We start from the raw sequence: 21,805 nt of genomic DNA, 5'->3' as shown, positions 1-21,805 counted from the left end.
CCTTCTAGTGAAGAAATCCGTGCACGCCCCAGTGGACTGAGCAAGGTGTGGGCACCGGGGGGACGCGAGAGCACAAGATGGTGGAAGACGGCGGTCGTTAGCGTGGCGCCATCACTGCTGTAGAAAAACAAACTAAAAATAAAATACAAAGGTCATTTTTTTTTTGTTGTTTTTCTATTTTATCTTTATTTAAAAAGTGGAGAAGCACTTCCATTGGCGTGCGGCCATTTCCTCTGTGGTGACACTGCGACATGTGAAAATGACAAGAGCGAAATGTCTGCTTTATTTTTTCTTTTTTTTCCCCCGTCCCCTCCGATTCTTGCTGCAGGTTGTCGTCCACCAGCTGGCGTCACTCTCAGTTGCCTGCGGGCAAGGCGGGGTCAACGATGGCGTGCTCGGGGTCGCAGGTGAAGGACACGGTGATGGCGTAGCGAGTCCCCCACGTCACCTTCTCCACGCGGTGAAGGTTCTCCGAGCCCGAGGAGAAGAAGCTGACCCGTCCTGGATGAAGAGGAGTCAAGTTCGGGGGGGGGGGGGGAAGAGAGAGAATTTGACAAACCGCTGCAGTGTCGCAGGAAGTTTCCCGGCATGTCTGTGTGTTTCTTTGAAAGTGAGGACACTGGAGCAAAGAGAAGGACGTGTGACGTTCGCACCTTGTCTTCATCACTTGTTCTCATTCACACTGACGATATTTTTGACTTAGTATTTAAGACTTACAAAGTACACATCAGACTCTACAGTTTTCCTATATGAAAAACACATTTCCCACATTATCAAATTATAAAGTTTATAATTATAAAGTATTTTTAAAAAGATACATTCATCCAGCGATGTGCACCAGCAGGCAAGTGATGGGAGCTCAAGCTCAGTGAATTAAAAATGTGTTTTTAAAATCCAAATTTAAAGCTTTTGCATTAAAATCCTGACATCTATTAATTGTCTCTGCAGCTGTGGTTCTGTTTTTGTTTTGTTTTTTATTTCAATCCAAAATTTTTCCAACATTCACAATTTGTGTGTAACTAAAAGTAAACAGAGTCTCCCTGTTTCTGTAATGGGTTCAACAATCTGTCTTACATTGAAGCAGAATGAACAGGTGGCAAGGCAGCAACATAAGCATAACCTGAAAACATCAAGTGAATTCTTCATCTTGAATTTTTTTTTACACTCATCACCCCTGGGTGTTGCCGAGAGGGGTTGCTTCAGGTTATTCATTGTATTTTTCCGAGGCCTTGCTCTGCTGGGCCCGCTAATGAGCTGTCCCTCCGTGCCGGCCGCGCGAACAGCCACAAAACAAGTCTTTGCATTTTTGGGGGTCAGTGGTTGTATCCTGTTTAAAAAATAAATAAATAACTTTATTTTTGAGATGTTTAAAAAAAAATATATAAGTTTTTGCTTTCTTACCTTAATAAACAACTTCCTCGCTGTAATGAAAAGAGTCGCTGTATAATACGGCTGTAAATAAAAGGCTCGACTTATTGTGTACCAATTTGTTTGCTCCCCTGATATTCTTTGTTTGTGAGCGCGCGCAAGAGACGGGGGAAATTAATCCCCCACTCGGGAAGGAGGAGGAGGGGTCGGGGGGAGGGGGGGGGATCAGTGCAACGTGCAAACACTTAATTTTGCGCCAACGACAAAGAATGAGAATAAATGGGGGAGGTTGACGTGAACAAAACACGAGGGGGGGGGAAATGCTTCCCTGTTTGTTTCCCGGAGTTCACACAAGCCGCGCGGCTTTAGATAAGCGCACAATGAGAATCTGCAGAAGTGATCGCTGGCACCCTTAAATGTAACATCCTCGCCGTTTACTACTTCTGAGGAGTCAGCAGAGCAGATTAGAGGCAACACAATGGAGGGCCGCTCAGAGCAAAATCCAACTGAGTTCATTCGCAAAAAGAAAAAGAAAACACTCGCCGTGGAATTTATGGGCTGTTACTCACGAAGACAGTAGACGTTCTTCCGTGAGTGCAAGCCCCCAGGAAGTTTAGACAGCTGCAAGCAGAACTGAAGGATTTTTCTTTTTCTTTTTCTCAGCTTTACAATTGAACCATCTTACATTTTTGGCAGGACTAACGTTCCTCCAAATACCTCCATCTTTCTGATTAGTTGTTCTGTTCAACTTCTTTTTGCTTTTATTGCAATTGTTTTTTCCAACTACTTCAGATATCTCACGTTCACTACAGACAGACACTACAAAGACAGAAATAACAATATGGGCACAATTTGGGAGAATTTTTTTCTATCATTTTGGGAACCTTGTTTGGCGTATGTAGAAGCAGACGTGTGCTGTTATGCAATGAAGGTAAATGATCAGCAATTTTACTGAAAGCAAATAAAGTTCAATAAGTATGTTTTCTCCTCTTTCCCTTTTTCATTTCATTTTGCCAAAACAGATCTAAAATGTACATGCTGTTGATGTTTACTGTTGTAAAATCAGAAAATTAAACAAATTGTGAGAGACTGTTTTGTATTTCAATCCTTTGTTTTTGGCACTCTTCACTTCCTCACAAGTGAAATTGAATTCTAAGAGTAATATGACGGATGGGAGGGATCGCTAAGAAATAATGACAGTGACAAAAACAGATATAAAACAAACCAGAGCAGCTAAGATTCAGAAAATAATGAGGATTTTAGTAATTAAATGGGGGAATAGTGTAAAAATAGCTGCTGCCAAATGTAGTTACACATCCTGCCTTAAATATATGTTAAATTATGCATGATCTTAAAGGACAATTTCTGAATAAAGAGAAAGTTAAAATTACCCCCCATCTTCAACTCCACTAAATGCCAATGGAGGGTCAGGTAACATTTTCTAATCAAGTTTCATTGAGCAGGGGGGCGGGTGATACAAATGATACAAAAAATGATACAAATGATGACAAACTGCTCACTTTAGTGTCTGGAAGATGTCAAATTGGCTTTGAGTCAGAACCCCCAGAGAACCCCCTACGTCAAAATATACATTGAGGACAATGTTTGTATGTATTTTCATTTTCCCCTTTTGATTTAGCTTTTCGCTTTGTTATTCTGCATTTTTTTTAGCGATCATATAAATCTGGCATGAACGGAACCAACAACTCTGAATCCAATATTAGAGACGGTGGTAATAAATTTCTCTACAAGGGTTTTGTTTTGCAAGCATTTCTTTCACTAACTATCCGAGTCAAAAAGTCATGAAAAATTTCAACACAATACTTGAGAGCGAGGTCAGTATTGTCAGACAGCACAGTCAGCTGTCTGCATTGGTGGGCTTCCAAGTCGTGATTTGGTCCTCTGAGGTTTTTAAAAAAGGTTATTTACTGCTGCATTCAGAGTGCAACACACAAACACTAAGTAGACTTGGCAAGGGTTTTGCTTCGCACGTTGTATTTCAAGACGTTGGGAATGTCTGACTGAACAGATCAAGCCTTGTGTGTGCGCCTCAAACAATGTATGTTGCTTTACAGCTGCTGCTTTCACAATCGGACTTCAGGGAAACACATTTCTTTTAATGTGTAATAGTCCATCCATCTTCAACACCCATTTATTCCTGAGCCGAGGGTCACGGGGGTCTACTGGAGCCAATCCCAACCCAACTGTCAGAGGGCGAAGGAGGTTCATCGCAGGGCCACATCGAGACAAACAATCATTCACACTCACATAAACACCTACGGCCAATTTAGAGTTTCCAATTCACCCCACATACATGTTTCTGGAGTGTGGGAGGAAGCCGGAGAACCCAGAGAGAACCCACGCAGACACAGGGAGAACATGCAAACTACCACACAGAAAGGTCCCAGGCCCGGAATTGAACCCACAACCTTCTTGCTGTGAGGCGGCAGCACCAGCTCCTGTTTATTTGATGTGTGTTTGCTGTTTGATCATATGAAATTCAAATACATGTCTTAGTCAGATCACTTTCCCACACTCAAAAACACTTTCGAGCCAAAAACAGGCAACTGCAAACGCCACTTCTTGCTTCCACGAGGAGAAATCGCTGAAAAGCTGCTGGATTGCATCACCAGATGCAAAAAAGGTTTCTCAGGTTATTTCATTTCCTGCCTGTTGATGAAACTTGTTTTTTGAATGAAAAGTTGAAAAGTTGAAAAACATTATTTTGTTTCCATAATTCTCAAAGAGGGGAAACACATTTCCAAGAATCAATTGGCTTTAATAAAATATGCCTCTTATCAAAGCGACACAGAAGACAAGTCCCAAAGCTGGTCAAGGCTGGGCGAGTCCAACACCTGGCACTATTTTAATATAATTTCCATAAATCCACCAGAGGCCCTGCCGCTGTTTTGGAAGAGGGCTTTGACTTGAAAACAAAAAAGCAACTTATGACAGCGTTTCTCCAGTGAAGCAATCGATGATTCATTTTCCCAAAGAAGTACAAAAAAGTATCCCCCAAATATGTGGCCGTCTGCCCTGGTTGTCAGTGGTGTCACTGACCTGATAGACTTGGCCCTAAAGTATATGCACCGTTTGTGACATCACATAGCTAATTAGCTGAGAACTGCTTGTTTGTTTTAGCACACATGTTCTGAAAACCGATGCAAGCGAGAGAGTTTAAGGATGGACTTGTCTCATTTATAAGTTATCGATGAAATAAATGAATAAATAAATAAACACAAGAAACAAAGACACCCACACCACTGTCGAAGTTCAAATTGTGAGTTAGGGTTACTTTGCAGTTTATTGTTTATTGTGTCTCTTAATGGAGGAAAAACTATGACAGCTCCCATAAAAAAAAAATACTAAAAGTCGTGGAGGTCAAACAAGCCGCAGACGGTCTGTATATGCTGCATTTGATACAAAAACTTGCTGCCCTACTGCTGTTGGGTTGTTTCTGCTTGTGTTGACAAGTAAAATAACCAAAGCAGAAGAGGAAAACATTCGAGGAAACAACTGAAAAGGTAATGCACTGTATTTCTCAGAACTGCACATTTTCCTGGTTTGGTATAAAAGCAGCTTGTAGCTTCCTGTCCTTTGCTTGAGGGAGCAACAATTGAAAGTTACTCACATGATTCATACAAATCACTCCCTAAATTAAAAAGAACTGCTGTGGAACATTAGCCTCGTTTCTCTTGCAGACAGCTGGAGAGTAATTTCAAAGGTTCAAAGTTTGTGGTGGTGTTTTTTTTCTATCAAGTTCAAAATATTTATTCCGATGAGGGTAATGGACCAAATTCACTGATACGAATTGAATAAATGCCCTCAAATGAATTGCAGTCCCCGGCTTGAAGGTGGATTTAAATTCATTAAAAAAAAAAAAGCAAATAAATAAATGAATAAAATGTCGGATAATGGTTGGTTCTGATTTTTGAGACAAGCAGGCGTCTCAACATGCCATGCAACCTGCACCTGTCTCTGTAAACCTGCACATATGGCCATTAGACTGGCAGTCTGATTCTATAACACGCTTTTTGGTGCAGTGCATAGCTGCATCCTTAGGGGGGGGTTAAAAAAAAAATACTGCCTAATACTGTCAACAGTGGTGTCAGTAGACAGGTCACCACTGGCCAGGGGTCAGTCTGCCAGTCATGTGCCCTCTGGGCTGACTGTCCTGCTGACAAGAGGTGAGTGCAACCCGCGACTGTGACGGTTCGCTACTGCAGGCGTTCCTGCAGGTAGCAGGAGGTGTCGTGGCGACATGGACAAACCGGCCGGTCAGTGTGTCAATAGTTGCAACCGCTAGCAGCCTGGATGCCGATGTGAGCAAAGGATGAGTCACACAGGAAGGATCACCGGAGGGCTAAAAATAGTCGATGCGGGTTGACGAAGAATTTGATGGTGGGTGGAGGAACTGCCACTTAGCGCCCACGTGGGAAGACATCGGGCGAAGCAATTACCGAGAGCTGGGGACGCTTCCTGCGGCTGAGAGTTCAAAAAGGAAAAGACTGAAAAGACGACGGAACGTTTCGCTGGTGTCAGTTCCTACAGGTTGACGGCAGCAGAGTTGGCTGGAGGTGGCAACACTCTCAGCTTTGCCGCCACTTGTCAAAGATGCTGGTCAACAGTGTGTTATAAATAAATTGGGGAGATCATGAAAAACATCGGATGAAAGTTTTACTTTTTGCTTCAACTGTGAATGGCTATAGTGACCTTCAATAATCAGCCGTGCAAGTTAGAAAAATAAAGTCTTTGCCACATTTGGCTAAAAATAATTACTTGACATTTTTACTTTGAGGATCCATCTTAAGCATAACATAATAAAGCATAGCCCAGTTATGGGCAGATAAAACTACTTTATTGCTTGTTTTACTGCCTGTCAGCCATGACTGCGGTTGGCCAGTCTTGTCAGTTTAATGTGCAGTGACATGAGCAAAACTGTCCTTTCTTCTACGTGCTGGTGTCAAAATGGAGGCGCATCACTGCCGGTTGTTTGATGTTGTTTTACATGCCAACCACGTTTGTTTTGGTTTCTTCTTAGAAGGTATCCCTTTCACGTCGTGAGGTCAGGGGTGTCACAGCTAAGCAGGGAATTTGAAGAGGAGGGAGAGTTCATATTTCTGATGTCCGCTGGGAGAGAGTTCCAGAGCCTGGATGCCAAGCAGCCGGATGCCCTGCTCCACATGCTGGTGGTGGGACAAAGAGCAGGAGAGAGGAGGAAGACCTAAGCAGGTGTCGCTATGTGGCGAGGTAGCGAGATGTGTGTGTATGTGTGTGTATGTGTGTGTGTGAGGTTAGGCGCCTTTGAAAGTGTGCAGGAGGATTTAGAATTGAATGTGAAATTTAACCGGATGCCGATAAAGCTGCTGAAAAACGGGGGTGATGCGGTGAAAGGAGGATCTTTCACAAACCTGCCTGCTGCAGAGTTCTGAAACTGACACTCATGGGACTCTTAGTCACACACGGCTTCAGCGTCAAATCCCCAATTACCATAAACTCCATCCTTGACCGAAAAGAGCCGCGAAACTTTTTGAAGTCAACCGGCAGCGTGAAACCACGTCCACTTCTCGTTTGGTGGATCTTTAAGGGGCCTTCTTAATGCCATTTAAAGATTTAATAAATTCATTTTGGGGCTCTACTTCCAACAGTAGGCAAGGTTTGATTGGTGAGAAAACTCCTAGCTTGAGCTGTACGAAACAAGCGTTTCTCTCACTCAGCCTGTCCAGGCTGTTTTGGCTCTCCTCTCTTCGAACCTACCCAGCCTGCTCCATCTACGCAGCGAGAGTCATTTTATAAGATCAGCTTGGAGCAACCAACACCCTTTCGATTGACAAGCCACTCACTGCTTGGACTTGCTAGCGGGGACGATGGCTAGAAACGCACAATCTGTAATTTTTTTGTGTGTTAATTGGCAAAATCAGTTAAAACAAAAAATAAGAGCCCTTTAATTACATGGACTTACACCAACTGAAGAATTTGTTCATCAGCGTCCATTGCAACTGTTTTAAGGCACAGAGGAGTGGTACAGTATGCGGACACGGGGGGGTAACAATCTAAATTGAACTACTGTGATGCCTTTGTCCCGTGCGGCAGCTAAATCACTCAGACTTCGACTGTGAAATCTCGCTCACCCCTGTACTTGCCAACCCCAAACACAACGTTTTCAAACCATCTTAAAACCTGCATTAGATTCCATGACCAATCAGAGCCTTTTAGCTTGTGAGGCAACATTGGGGCGACGGCAGCAAACTGCTCTCAGAAAGAGGCCCCAGAAGTGTGGACAGGAAGTGACTGCAAACCTAGCTAATGCTAAAGCCACCAATGGAGATGACTTTCGATGGTGGACAGCATGTTTTTTATTTAGCCAGTTCACCATCAAGCTGACACCTCTCACGTCAGCAGAGAGCTGTAGCTACATGGTCAAACTAGTACCATCACATCAGATTGTTTCATCAGCTTCCAATCTTTGGCTATGCAGTACGTTATGCAATGTTACGATAACAAACAGGAAACGACCTGTAAATATGTTCTGTCTGAATACTTGTGCACATGGAACCCTGGGAAATCTGTTGAGAAACGCCCTCTGCTTTCTTTAAATACATTTTTCAAGGCAAGGCCAGTGAAGTGAGCCCATTGGGTCTGAGATGGCATTCTGTTTGAGGTTATCTGATCTCCTACGATTGTCCAAGTTGGCAGATTGAATCCTATTGGCCCTTTGAGTGGCTGACATGCCTTTCCTCTCTGCCCTTCACTGACTTTGTTCATATCTACCCCTTCCAGCCCCCCCAAAAAACATATCTGTCTAGCTATCGCATATCTCCTCTTATTGCTCCCAGCCAGTCTCTGACCTTCTGGCCATCTCAGTCTTTTAAAAAAAAAAATAATAAATACAGGGACATAGAAACGCGGTCTCCGTCTCTCTGACCCCGTCTGGGTGCAACCTCATTTCAACTCTTACATTTACCAGCCAAACTAAAAGTCCTGATTGTTATCCCGGAGCTATAATTGCTGCCGGCTCATCAGAGCCACCTCTGTGGCCGCTGATTGTCGCGGTGAACTAATCACACTTCCAAGCACAGAGGAGCCTCACCAAGTCAGCTGTCAGTCAATATGCCCAACGTGCCGCCCAAATTATGTGCCAGACCCCCCCCAAAAAAAAGAAAGATATTTTGCTTTACACATGGAAAGCAGCATCAGCTGCTTTAGAAATGTTTTAGAACGTTTAACATCACGCTGTCAGCTTTTGACTGGATGTTATTCCAATTTGAGAGACGCGAGTGGCTCCGCTATATTCTAAAATGAAAGGCGAGGGATGGGACAGTAGATAGGTGCAGTCAATGCTTATTAGCATATGTACTTCAGTCGAGGCTCCCCTGTGTCCACTACCAGGACATTATTAAAAAAAAAAAGAAATCGATGATGCAGCTGGCAAGGAGGCAGGTGGAGGAAAGTGGGAAATTGTAAGTGGTCAAAGAAAAGCAACGCTTGAAACTCTGAGGATTAAATGTTGCCAAATGATGATAGCAAGTGGTAAAGACAATCTTTGGCTGATGGGAAGGGGAAGAGGAATGGGAAAAGAGTGAGAGCAAGAAATGGTGATAGAAGGGGCACCGAGAGCAGAGTTTTAAGGAGTTGGTCTGATGTCAGATATGGTAAAACGTCACTGGCGGAAAGACAGCGGCTGAGGTTTTCAATTTTCAAGATAATTACTTTTGTCAATCAGGGGCAGCAGCATGCAGAAAGGGTTGGCACCACGTGATTTAACGCGGGAGCTGGTTCTGAAATGAATTCTTTTGGCGCATCATACATGAAATTTGCCTCTCACTCACTGGATTGCATGCAGCAGCAGAGTGAACCCAGAGTGGGTGATCAATGAAGAGGTCCACGAAATTTTCTAAAATCATTAACAACAACAACTCAACGGCAACACAAACGTGTACAGATGAAAGGGCAAGTAACTCCTGCCAAGTCTGTATTTTGTAACTCGGCCTCCATGGTGAGACGTCACTCTGGGCAGTGATACTGAACTTTCAAAGGGTTTGTTGCCCCTTTGTGGAAAATTGATCCGGCTGCTGGAGGCCTGTCAAGGGGGGGGGGGGACTTTCAAGGAAGTTGGGAGAATCGTCGGTCGCTATGGCTTCCCACTGCTGCTTTGACAGTGTGTCAAGGTATCTACAGACGTATAAAACAAGCCAATTTGTAGCAAATGCAACAATAAGTCAGTCAAGTTGCAATCAGACTTGAGAAATGGAAAAGCCTGCAGGACTTAGTTTAGATGTTGAATCCTCACCAGAAGCATGTGTTGAAATCAATCTCCGGAGGCCATTAATACGAGCAAAATGTGACTCACCAACTCCAGTCGTTATTCCGCTATTGTTTTTTTTATCCTACTTTTTCCTCCTCACTTTCTTTTTTGTTGAGTTATTTTCTCATCATTCTGACAAAACCAATATTGCATCCTCAAGCAACAAGTCAAGCTCAGACTTTTTTTTTGGGGGGGGGGGTTCAAAAGAACTCCTGTGAAAACGTCTTCAACTCATTTGTTTTAAAAGGGGCCAAAAGTCCAGTCTTTGAAAACATTTGCTTTAAGGATTTGAAACTCTGCAAGAGAGCACATTGGGTAAAATTTACCAGGTGGGACCACGTGGCTTAACAATATATCAGAAAACACCAGGTTTCGCTTTAGAGGTGTGTTCAAAAACAAGATGCGGTCGATGTTCGAGGGTGCACAAAAATGTCTTTCACTAACTACAGCGGTCATTTGTCATTTTAAATGCTCCACAACTGCCTCTCATGTCTTCTTCTAAATAAAACATTTTACTCTGCAGGCATTTTTGTCGCCAACTTTGTCCAACTAGAGATACCCCAAAATTAGCCATTTAATGGCAGCTTTACGCTTATCGGTTTATGATCTCTGTCTATATGTATAGCTTAAACAAACGGACGAGAAGAAGGCACTGTATTCCTGACAGATCAAGTGATTGCTGCGTCAGTGTGGGAAATTACCCACTTACAGGGGATTACACCCGCTCCGCTTCACATTTGAGATTGCTAAAACCACCCCGAGACGCCCTTATGCAACCCATTACAGCTATTAGAATGTTAAGCATGGCTGAGTTAATGAAAGCCATCCGATCCATCGTGGCTCACTTTAGGGCTGGATTAATGGGCTTGTTTAGACAAGCCCTAAAGCTACAGGACAATTGCTCTCGTCTGGATTAATATGATTCTGCTGCGCAGCAGATACGGCGGCAGAGCCTGAAAGGCAAAAGCAAACAACAACGACGACGACGACGACGACGACGACGAGAAGGCAACGCAACGTGGCAGACTGAGTCGTCTCCGGCTGGCGGTTTACCTGCGCGTGGCTCCACGGTGCGATTTCCATTTTGGTCCATGAACACAAACCGTCCTCCAGTGAACTCAGAGCCGTAGTCTGACAGGTAGAGGAGTGATGTGTAGTCGAAGGAGCCGTAGGTCAACTAGAAGGAGAGAAAAGACAAAATCACCTCAATTAGAATGTGGTAAACATCCCATTTTAACATTCTTTCCGCCGGCTTTTCCTGCACAAATCCAATTGATTCAATTTATTATTAAAATGAAAAGCATTTTCACAAAAGGTACAAACAAACTTGACTTGTAGGTGATAAAATAAAATAAAAAAGACTTGCAAACCCTAAAATGTGGAAAAACCAAAGTCCAGTAGGAGCAACATTTTCCATCTCGATGTTTTTTGCAGTTTGAAATTTCAAAAGCCAGGACTTGAACACATACAGATTAAGGATTTGTTCATGCATAATAGATGAAATCTTAGCCAGCACCATTTGGTACAATTACAAACTCTTTTCAGCTCTTTAATCTGTGGGCAATACGTAACCAAAATACAGTGCCACGTTTGTGGCCATAGGCTCAGCCATCCTAGCTGTAAAAAAATAATCTTTCATCGTCCACCACTCTCTTCTGGGAACACAATCTGTTCTCCTTATTAGAACCTTGGGACAAACTCGCTACTTACCAGCAGTTTCCTTTCGGGCTCGTCGAGGCTTTTTAGGAGGGCAACAATAAACCCTTGGATTAGATGCAGGTACAAATGGTGCAAGTATTTGGAGCAGTCTGTGCCACACAAGTTACTGAGAACTTATTATAGGTGATGCTCTCATTCACGACGGCCCTGTGATCATCAGGAGCGCGCAGCCTTAGAAGAACATCAAAGTGACGGGAGGTAGCGGGGGGAACGGGTCATGGTGCCATCTCGCACAGCAATTTGGACAGAGTGCCTTCACTTTGTCGCAACGCAAAGCCAGAAAGGAAGAAAAAAACACTTGTATCACCCGGTTTCATCAGCATGAAAAAGCCCTGCGATGCCTCATTAAGCGAGTGCGCATGGAAGACTGAGCGGCTCCGGCTTGAGAATGATACAGTACAGGTGTAGGAAATAACGCACCTGGTTGATTCCCGCAATGAAAGTCATGGAAAGAAAAACTGGAGTGAGAGAGGAGAGGAGGAAGAGGAGGAAGAGGAGGAAGAGGAGGAACTAGACTCCTAAGTACTGCAGCCTTCTGGGAGCCAAACCATTAACACAGCCTAAGTCATGAGAAGTCTCAGCGGCTTTAAAAAATAATCATGCGGTCATTGCAGAAAATAATTGACTGAGTCGAGTGGCTGGTTTAAAAAAAAAAAAAAAGACTAACCGTGACTAAACAACAGATGAGTTCCAACTGAAGGCCATGGTGGAGCGAGGGGAGACTGGAGGCTACATAAAATCATACCACTTAACATGTCTGGCTCATTTATGAGCAGGTTCAAACAAACGCAAACACTTTTTTAACATAAAGTCCAGCGTGTTGTTTGAGCTGAGCGAGGCTGTGCGGAGGGAGAGACTGGACCTGCAGTGGGACAATCCTCCGCACTGTTCTTATTCAATACGGGCTGGAAGCCTGGCAGGAATAAAAGTTGACTGCCATGTGGCCGTCATTAAACATTAAGCCCATTAATCTTTATTTGGAGCGGCGAGCAGATGGAGCCACATTTGCACAGTGCACCTTGGTCAAACACTCCTCCCCGTGTGTGTGTGTGTGTGTGTGTGTGTGTGTGTGTGTGTGTGTGTGTGTGTGTGTGTGTGCTGCTCTTTACGTCCGTCAGCTGTCATCTAACTAAACATCAACACTTTTCTCAAGTCCACCTCCTTATATAATGTTCATGACCTCAGACTGACCAACTTCCCCACAGATGTTGAGTGTCCTGCTATTACTAATGTGACACCTAAACACCGCCGTCTGTCAGCGAATCCATGCCATCCATATCTATGACCAATTCCTCATCAGCCTTCTCATTTTCCCTCATATGTAAAGGAGTGCACTCACTTTTGTGATACCGTGAAACATGATGAATGAAGAAAAGATGGAGGCATCTAACAGGGGCCGTTACATCATTAACAAGGCAAGCCAAGGTCGTGACAGAAAAATAAATTGCGTCAAAATTCGTGTCCGCACATAGATTCCAGTTTCATTAGGCAAACTCATTCCCTGCCTCGCATGAGATGAAGCACATTTTCCATGCTGCTACGTCAGAAGTTATTTGCATTTATAGGATGGGGAAGGTTGCAAATTGGGCCCAACGCGGCCGACGGAACAGATGGGGGAGGACAAGTTGATTCTTCCAGGAGTAACGTGCATGTTTGCCGCTGTGTCGGGTCACTAGCAGGCAACATGGCTGACAAACGGTGGCATGTGCGGTCAGACAAGACGCACCAAACACTGAGTGCGCCTCACAGACTGTGACTGTGAGAGAAGCTCTGATAGTTTTATTAGGAGTGGGACGAAGTTTACTGCAGCCTGCTGGTTTCAGAACCTTGCAAGCTCAAACCTCATTAAACCGAAGCCATTTATCAGAGGCCTTTGTGTCAAATTAAACATGACTTTATATGAAATAAAACACGCCTATGATCAAATTTATTTTTCATAAATTACAACCCATAATTGAATTCATGGCAAAACACTGGGGCTTTTAGACTTGCAATCTAAAATCTGATTTAGTTTAAAAGTCATCTGAAGATCTTTCTCAATCCCTGCGCAGACATAATCCCTATTAAAATATTTAGGACAATTTGAAAGATGGGATATTTCAATGGTAACAGTCAAGAGTCAACACACAACTGTGCTACAGGAAATGAAGAGAAATGAGAAAATTGCATATGACTTTGGTGAACTGCTTTTTAAAGGGACCATGATGAATATTTTCAGAGTCAGAATGGTCACTGATCCTGTGGGTCCAGATCGGTCTGGACTGCAGGGGGAAATGTCCTGCTGGGAAGCTGCCATTGTGCCAGTCCCTCAAGCTAAACTGGCATCAAACGGCTCCAGTTTTGGTACAGCATTAAAACAAAGACTTGTAAATTGAGATCACTCTTGCCCTGATGTCTGTTGACCCACAATGACATTTGTTCCAAGCGTACAACCATGCGAGATGGAGAAGATAGAAAGGGTGTCGCTTTCATGACAACACCCATCAGTGAACATGAAGACTGGCAAGTGACAGCCAGAGAAGATACAGAGATTCACACAGAGATGCAAGTGATCCTACTCACTCCTTACTAACTTTTACCAGCTCTGTTATGAAAATGCTGGCATTTGGTGGCTGGCGATGGAGGATGCAGAGCAAGAATTCAATCGGTCCGAAAGCAACCCCACGTGGTTTTTCTGCCTTGAAATAATGCAGTCAAATATCATCTTTGAAAGTCATTGACTTTTTTTTGAGAGCAGCTCCACTGCCACTGACACAGTGAGCCTGGCTGCCTTCATATAACTTATCTAGTGCGCAGTGTGTGAAGCCCCACTCTTGGAACTGGAAAAAAAAATGCAGACACAAAGCTTCTCCAGAATGAACTGAGACAAAATAAACACCAGTTAGTCCAAAGTGAGTCATCCGTCTCCACTGGCATTCCAATAAGGTTCTCAGGCCCGGAGCAGTCTGCTGTGCAATCAAGAAGTGGAAACATTTCATCTTTCATTTTTGAAACTTACTTCCTAGTATTATTTCTTTTTTTTGCCAGATGCTTTAAACAGTGTCTGAACAAAGATGGAAGTCTGTTTTGATTGAACCAACCAGAATATTGTATTTAAAAAATAACAACAGTTTCTCCCAAAAGCATGAACTGATTGTTCATGCCTTGTCAGTGTTCCCCTCAAGCCTTTAAATGTGCGTTAAGAAGAAATTTGCAAGAGAAATTTTGCAGAACCAGTGCAATTCAAAAACAAGTTAATCGAAATAAAATCGGTTTTGTTGAGCTTTGCTTCTTCCGTCGCTCATAGAGCAAAATCCTATGATGAAACTACGCTTTGAGCAACCAGCGTTTTGATTTCTCACAATTTCAAGTGAATTTCAAGGGTTTTTCAAGCTTTAAATTCACTCAAGAGTCAAGGGGAACGGACCTACAGAGGGACAGAGAAATGCAACCTCGGCCACACAGCAGCTCCTGCACTGTATAAGCATTAACAGAGCCCATCTGTGGAAAAGGATATTGCAGTGGAAAGTAATGGGAGAAAGGCAGATAATCCACAAGCTCTCCTACACTGGCCAGCGACCGGCCCATTACCTTATCAATGTGTGGGTGCCAGTATTCATCATGTAGAGTCTTGGCCACTGTGCCATTGATCCTGGAGAAGAACGTTGGCTTGGTGAGGTACATTGAAGTCGGGTCCAAATCAAACGTTTCAGCAATAATTGCCTGGATTCTCCCCCGCACGTCTCTTTACAGGATGAGAGGAAAAACAAAACAGACACGACACAAAGATTTAATTCAATTACCAGAAGAGTATGATTTATGATCACCACACAGGCAGCTGCAACTGCAGGATGTGTCAGCTAAAATAAAATAGAAAATGATTTTTATTTATTTTTTTATTTTTTTTTAAACTCATCTTAAATTTAGCTCCAACCAGTCAATATTAAACATATTTTCAGCAGGGAGCTCACAGTGTCTTTGCCAATTAAAAAGCTGTGAGGTTTGCACAAATACTTTCACTGGCTAAACTAACACCACCCCACGGCAATACAAGTATGTTTAAAAGCCTTCTAATAGGTGTGGAATTAAATTGAAAGTGATGTAGTGCCAGGCTTCTGTCTGCAGATGTCATTTTAAAACATGTCAGGTATCTCGGTTAGGTATGAGCAAAACTCGTGAGCCTGCATGGCTGACTTTTAATCAAAGTTACCTGTAAAGCTGGAAATCCTCTTTGGTGAATACATCCCCGACGTCATCACCAAAATACCTGGAAGGAGGGAGGTTTGGGGAAGCAGGCAGAGCCGAGACAAAGACGCAGACACGCAAACACAGACAGAGGAGGGGAACGGGACAGGAGAGATGAGATTTGTTAGCATAAATTAGCATTTCGCAGCACGCCGCCGTGCAAAGTGACATCCGGAAGTCTAAAAACGGCAGATTTGAATGCCTGGCTGAGTCACGTAAAGAGGACCTCGGCAGGAGGTGAAAAGGTGGCAGCGGTGTCTTCATCACTTTGTGATTAAAAGCTGCCAGAGCGTCCCTGGGGATCCGGCGTCCACCACCTGCCCGGCCTGACATGTTTGGAGTAAACTGAGGGACAGGTAAATGAGCCGAGGGCTGGGGAGCAGGCGGAGGCTCCAACCCCCGCAGGCTGCTCCTGCAGGTGGTGATGGATGAGGGGGGACTCAGACACTCAACCCGGAGAGGACAGCTCCCAAGGACTTGCATCAAGATTGATGACCGGCACCATAATTGAATGAATTTTATTTCTCACTATTTCATTTGTAATGCGGGACGTCATATCTGCCTTTTTGTTAGGCTCCCACCCGAAAAGAAACACAACCCCAAGAAGACAAGGACAAGATGTTCACCTGTAGATGTTGACAAACTGCTGTCCCATGGACAGTGCACCAGAGTGCAGGTCAAGTATAGAGGCCTGCAGAGGTTGAGATGGGGTTGAAGGGGTCAGTACACATGGGACAAATAATTAGTACCAAGTCAGAACATAATGTACAAAACAGAGCAGCATCCTCAGTCGGCCCCTGCACTGTCCAACTGCTTTGAGATCCACCCCCTTGAGTTTGTGGCCTTTTCTCAGAGGTCCTGCGACCACTGGTCCTGCCCTTCACAGCGCTGTTTCGACACCACGCAAGCAGCTACTTCACTCAGTTCAGCAGCCTGCAGGGAGGCAGGGCAGGTTATAGCACTTTAAAGTGCGAGTCGGCCACCAATGACCCACTAGGCTGGAGCTCTGCTTACTGAGCTAGGCTGCCTTCAAGTGTTAAGAGAGGTCTATTACATCTGGCAGCAATGTCTGCATCTCAGACATATATATATATGTATATATATATATACATATATATACATATATATATATATACATATACATACATATATATACATACATATACATACATATATATACATACATATACATATATATATATATATACACATATACATACACACACACACACATATATATACATATATATATACGTATACATACATACATATAGATATATATTTTTATAAATCCCCATACACACAGATGGTGAAAATGATCTTCTCCATATCCAACCACATACGGAGAGTGTCAAGCAAGTGGCGACAATGTAATTTCTGAGTGTGAGGACTTTCAATCAGGCGCCTGAAGAAGAGTGGAAAGGGCACATTAGCACAAGAACAGTGTGTGGACTGGCAGTGACGTGGAGTCACTCCGGAATTTCGACTGGCAAATAAAGTCATTGAAATGGAGGACAACGCCATCTGACGCCTCTCCTCCTCAGTGTCGTGGTGGGTCGATGCACTTTGTTTTTTGGGTTTTTTTGAAAGATGCTGCTGCTTTTACAAACCAAGTCCCACAAACAAACACAGAACGAGTCAGAAAACTCCAGCAAACCTATGCTTTTGCAAATGTCCGCAAAGTTCCAGGAACTTTGTTTTATTGGTCGAAAGGCAGAAAGCTGAACAGGTAAGCAACAGTAGCCCACAATCAGTCCAGGACCAAGCCCAGTCCAAATTTAAATGTCTTTAGATGCAAGTGAGTTGATGTCTCCACCACAGGTTTTCTGCTGGTATCCAAAGCGGCAGAAGAAGGGGAGTTGTCTGGTGCACTGAAAGCTACTGCACATACGTAGTGTAACCTCAGTAAATACGGAGACGGAGCCAAAAATGTGCTAGCATCTTGTGCCATTTCCACTCTTCACTCAGGCCTCTCATTGGCCAGTGTGTTCCCCACATCTTGGTTTGACGCGCACTTAAATCTCCCAGCAGCCTGCATATAATGTTGCAGGTGGACGTCATCATTTAAGAGTGACATCTTGTGTCTCGCGGGAATTTCATATTAAACAGATGCCAAAAAATGTGTGGGGGGGAAAAAAAAAACAGTAATATCACACAAGAAATGAAGAGTGAAAGTGCGTGCAAACGCTCTGCTGCACAGCTAATTAGTTTGTGTACTCACCCCTCCCTCTGACCCAGCCAGCGCCAGCCCTCGCTCAGCCAGCCTGTGTGTCAGAGACAGACAGTGTTTGTGAATGACTGAGCATTGCCGTTGAGACAGGAGACGCGAATGGAAAGAGAGAAAAAAAAAAAAAAATCGGAATCATGAGGAAGAGAGAGAACATGTGGTGCGACGGCACTTTACCTCCTGAGGACGTGAGCTTCCTCCCTCGTCACCACACCGTCTGTGACTGCACGGCCACATTTCTGAGGGGTGCATCCTGCAGGAGGGTGAGAGGCACACAGCATCACACCACAGTGTTCTCTGGTTTCCGATCCCAGAGCAGAGTGCGACATCGGTGCGAAGAGTTTGGATGATTAATGCCGACGATTCAGAGGCATCTCTCCGCCTCGAGATATATTACAAGTTTGAATCTTGCACTTAAAAAGACCAAATGGAGAATGAAGTCCCAGCAGCCTGCATTTTAATGAATATGAAGATCCAATTTGTGCCATCGACAGACTCATTTTGTTTCTACTCCATTTTTTAAAACAGGGGAAAGCAAAGCCACAGCAAGGTTTAGCTGAGTGGATAGGAAAACAGTGGAGTGAGTTGAAACGGACACAAAGCGTCGGGCTGAAAAATAAAATGACTTTTTCCATTGCTGCCATGCTGACATTTGTTTCCCACAACCACACGGCATCTTGATTCGTCATAAAAGACGTGGACAGGGGGATAAATCACTTTCTGGAGTTTCTGGGGAAGTCTGAAACAAAGACATTTAGTGTGGTGAAGCGATGTGTTTAAAAGGTTATGCCGCGCTGAGCAGCAATACCGCAGGGTGCAACTCATTGCTTTGTATCTCAAATGTACAGGAGATGGAAAAACAAAGCATGAGCAGAAAGGTTACAGTTTGTATTCTTACTGAGTGTCAAAACTTTTTATCAAAAATATTTGCCAGAATTTAAGATCAAATGACAAAATTTTATTGAACATCTCCCTCCAAAATTGAAGGCGACTCGAGTGCTTGGTGTTTCAGTCCAAGTTGCACAGTCTTGAAGAGCTGTGCTGCTGATGTCTATTTATTCAACACAAGGATACTTGACAGTGGCTGCCGTTCTTATAAAAATCCAACTTTGCAAGGCTGTGTGAGTGAGTGACAGATGCGTCCAATCCAAATGTCTCTTCTGCTTTTCAGTGAGCATGTAAAATACAGATCATGTATAATATGACAACTTTCTATCTGACTTTCACCTGAAAAGTTACTGAATATTGGGGTTACATGGGCCTATGTTATGTCGCCACCTAGTGGATTACTTCCGCATTGTTTCATTCGACTTGCTTTTCACTGCCAGAAAAAACGTTATAAGAATGTTATGTAAAATGGACTTGTACATATTCTTTCAGTCCCAGTTTTAGCATTTGCTAGCAGATTACAATCCCTATTGCTTCCTTGTAATAGAGGATGACTAGGATCATGAGTGGGAACATGAGAGAGTCCAGAGGGCATGTTAGAGGTTTCAGAGATAAAACCAGAGAAGCCAGACGGAGATGGCTTGGACATGACAGTGAACATACAGGTAGAAGGACGTTGAGGTTGGAAGTGTCAGGTCAGGAGGTCTAGAGCAGCGGCTCTCAACAGGTGGAGTCTCAAGAGCCACATTTTTTTTCTTTATTATAAAGTTGCAACCCAAATTTATTTCACAGGACTCAAATTTATCCCACAAAAATAAAAATGCCAGCCCACTTAATGTCATGTCTCATGAATAAATTATTGAAATTATTGAATTATATTGTGTGTCCTTCAAAATATTTTTTTTTCTATAAATGTATATATTTCAAAAACCCTTTTTAAAAAAATAAAAAATAAAGTGAAACTGCCCACAACTCAGCAACCCAGTAAAAAACGGCTCTGCGACCCCTTTTTGGGTCATGACCCACCAGTTGAGAAATGCTGGTCTAGAGGACCAAAGAAGAGATTTACGGGTTCATTTAAAGATGACATGAAGTTAGTGGGTGTGAGAGGAGAAGATGCAGAGGAAAGGGTTAGAAGGAGGCAGGTGATTGGCTGTAGGAGGAGGAAGGAAAACAGGAAGAATTTATGGTCTAAACAAAAGTGTTTGAAAATATGCAAAGGTGAAGAATCCATTGTTTTGGGATCTCACTTCAACAAAAACATGATTACACAGCATCATGATGGGAGCTGCTCGGGTCACACAGGCAGGTGTCATGGGAAGAGCCTCACCAGGGTAGCGTTTGTAGTTCTCATAGTCCTCAGAGCAAGGGACCGAGTAGACCCTGGGCTGAGGGGAGACCAGATCTGATCGGCTCACCAGAGTCTCTGTGATGTCGCTGTCTAGTGACGTCACATACATCCACACGGCAGCACCGCACACACACAGCGTGAGCAGCAGCAGTGCCACGGGTCCCCGGGAGGCCCTCCACGAGGATCCCTGCCGCAGGGCATTGCCTCTGTGCGAGACAGAAGGAAAACGATTCACATCAACTGGGTTTGGTTTATGATTGACATTTATTGTTTGTTTTGACTTGCACACCTGCTGTCAACCACCACAATAGGATATCATCGCACCAACTGATCTAATTGCTGACGTTCACAGTGACAAGGACGATCAGAGACTCCACCCATCGTGCACATGAGCCGTTTACCCACTCTGGAGGCTGCACAGCTTTCAGGCAGTCACACAGGTAGACTGTGCACGGATACATGCACACCAGCAGTGACAAGGACCCCCTTCCTCACAAGAGTGCCTCTGTCATGTGAGATGCTCCTATGGTGCCAAAAGGTTAGAGGGGATGATGACCCGCACCCCAACACACCAGAAAAGTGGAACATTTAAAAAAAAAAAAAAAAACATATAAAAAAAATCTCACGCACGCAAAACAGATTTTTCACTTTAATGATTAGCACAAGTTCTGCCATTTGGAGGAGGTGCTGGCAGCCAGGTGGTTAGTGCCACTGTGGTGGGAGCTGCAAACAGACTGCAGGTCAAGACAAAAAGCAGCACGGACATAGAGCAAGTGCAGCATTCAAGGAAGGCCATACAGTGAAGGGGAACCAAGCTGAGGAAGTTATTACAAAGAGATTATCTGTTCAAACTATAAGCAGCCCTGCACCCTTTAAAATCCCAGGAGGTCCTGCACAATGGAGATCCATGGCCATTACCATCCAAGAGACTTCAGCTCTCCAGCTCTCCAGAATTAGACTGCCGAAAGTCCGACATCAGTAAGAACTACAGTATGAGCAGCTATATTGTCATTCATAATGATAGCATAATTAGATTTTATATTACCATTGTATGTGTTCTATTCTAGATGGGTTGCGTGCACTAATAACTAGCTGTGAACAAATGACTTACATGAATTGATCCATGTTATTAATCAAAATTATTTGTCATCATGTTTATCTTTGATTCCTTCGGCATATCTTTCTTTCCATTGTTATTTGTAAATGAAAAGCATGATTCTAATATGCATCGGCATATTAGAATCATATATGCGTAAACTATATTATATGCATACGACAGCAGCAGCAGCAGCAACAACAACAACAACAGGCTTGTGTTTTGACAGGTTGCACGGAAGACAATATTTCACCGTTAAGCTTCAGCAGCATCAGTGACGTCGTGATTTCACTCCGGAGCGCTGCAGAGCAACTCTCACCTCAACACATTCACTCCAACACTGGACTCACCTCTTTATCTTTTTCTCTATATCTGCTGTGCTCGTGCCCTGCGCACCTCTCTGTCGCACGGGGGCCATTTCGAGCGATACTATCCGCACTGTGGCGTTCACAAGACGGTCCGGATCTTCATGGTTGTTCTCGCCTTGACAGTACAACGCGCCAACATGCCTGAATCTCTCCGCACTTCCTGGTGGACTGTGCCTGGCCGCCGATTGGTCCGCCGGACGAACAAAGCAGCCTTTTCATAGGACCACGTCTGGGACCAGTTTATACCGACCACAAAGTG

General features: G+C 43.8%; 1 protein-coding gene across 1 annotated transcript; it reads right to left on the bottom strand.

Annotated features, from left to right (window-relative positions):
- Positions 1 to 155: 155 nt before the first annotated feature.
- On the bottom strand, positions 156 to 21,786 carry ogfod3 (2-oxoglutarate and iron dependent oxygenase domain containing 3). Its single transcript, XM_076033813.1, has 9 exons — positions 21,529 to 21,786; positions 20,062 to 20,288; positions 18,021 to 18,096; positions 17,838 to 17,880; positions 16,243 to 16,307; positions 15,582 to 15,638; positions 14,963 to 15,116; positions 10,727 to 10,850; positions 156 to 501 (listed from the first exon to the last, which is right to left on the bottom strand). Exons 1-9 carry the CDS (start codon positions 21,594 to 21,596, stop codon positions 356 to 358), a joined length of 960 nt encoding a protein of 319 aa, XP_075889928.1. The 5' UTR covers positions 21,597 to 21,786; the 3' UTR covers positions 156 to 355.
- Positions 21,787 to 21,805: the final 19 nt, after the last annotated feature.

The sequence above is a fragment of the Nelusetta ayraudi genome, unplaced genomic scaffold (genome assembly GCF_046127955.1).
Source record: "Nelusetta ayraudi isolate G7.1 ecotype Tasmania unplaced genomic scaffold, CSIRO-AGI_Nayr_v1 ptg000042l, whole genome shotgun sequence".
NCBI lineage: Eukaryota > Metazoa > Chordata > Actinopteri > Tetraodontiformes > Monacanthidae > Nelusetta > Nelusetta ayraudi.
Note: the sequence above shows the minus strand (reverse complement) of the source record. Positions and strands in the feature narration are given on the sequence as shown.

Bases quoted from the DNA above. Each gene is read 5' to 3' on its own strand.
- ogfod3 (XM_076033813.1), bottom strand. From the start codon at position 21,596: ATGGCCCCCGTGCGACAGAGAGGTGCGCAGGGCACGAGCACAGCAGAT. The intron at 16,308-17,837 runs GTGAGTACACAA...CAACCTCTGCAG, and splicing joins TGGCTGGGTCAGAGGGAGGG to GCCTCTATACTTGACCTGCA. The intron at 502-10,726 runs GTAAACCGCCAG...CTCTTCATCCAG, and splicing joins CACCGTGGAGCCACGCGCAG to GACGGGTCAGCTTCTTCTCC.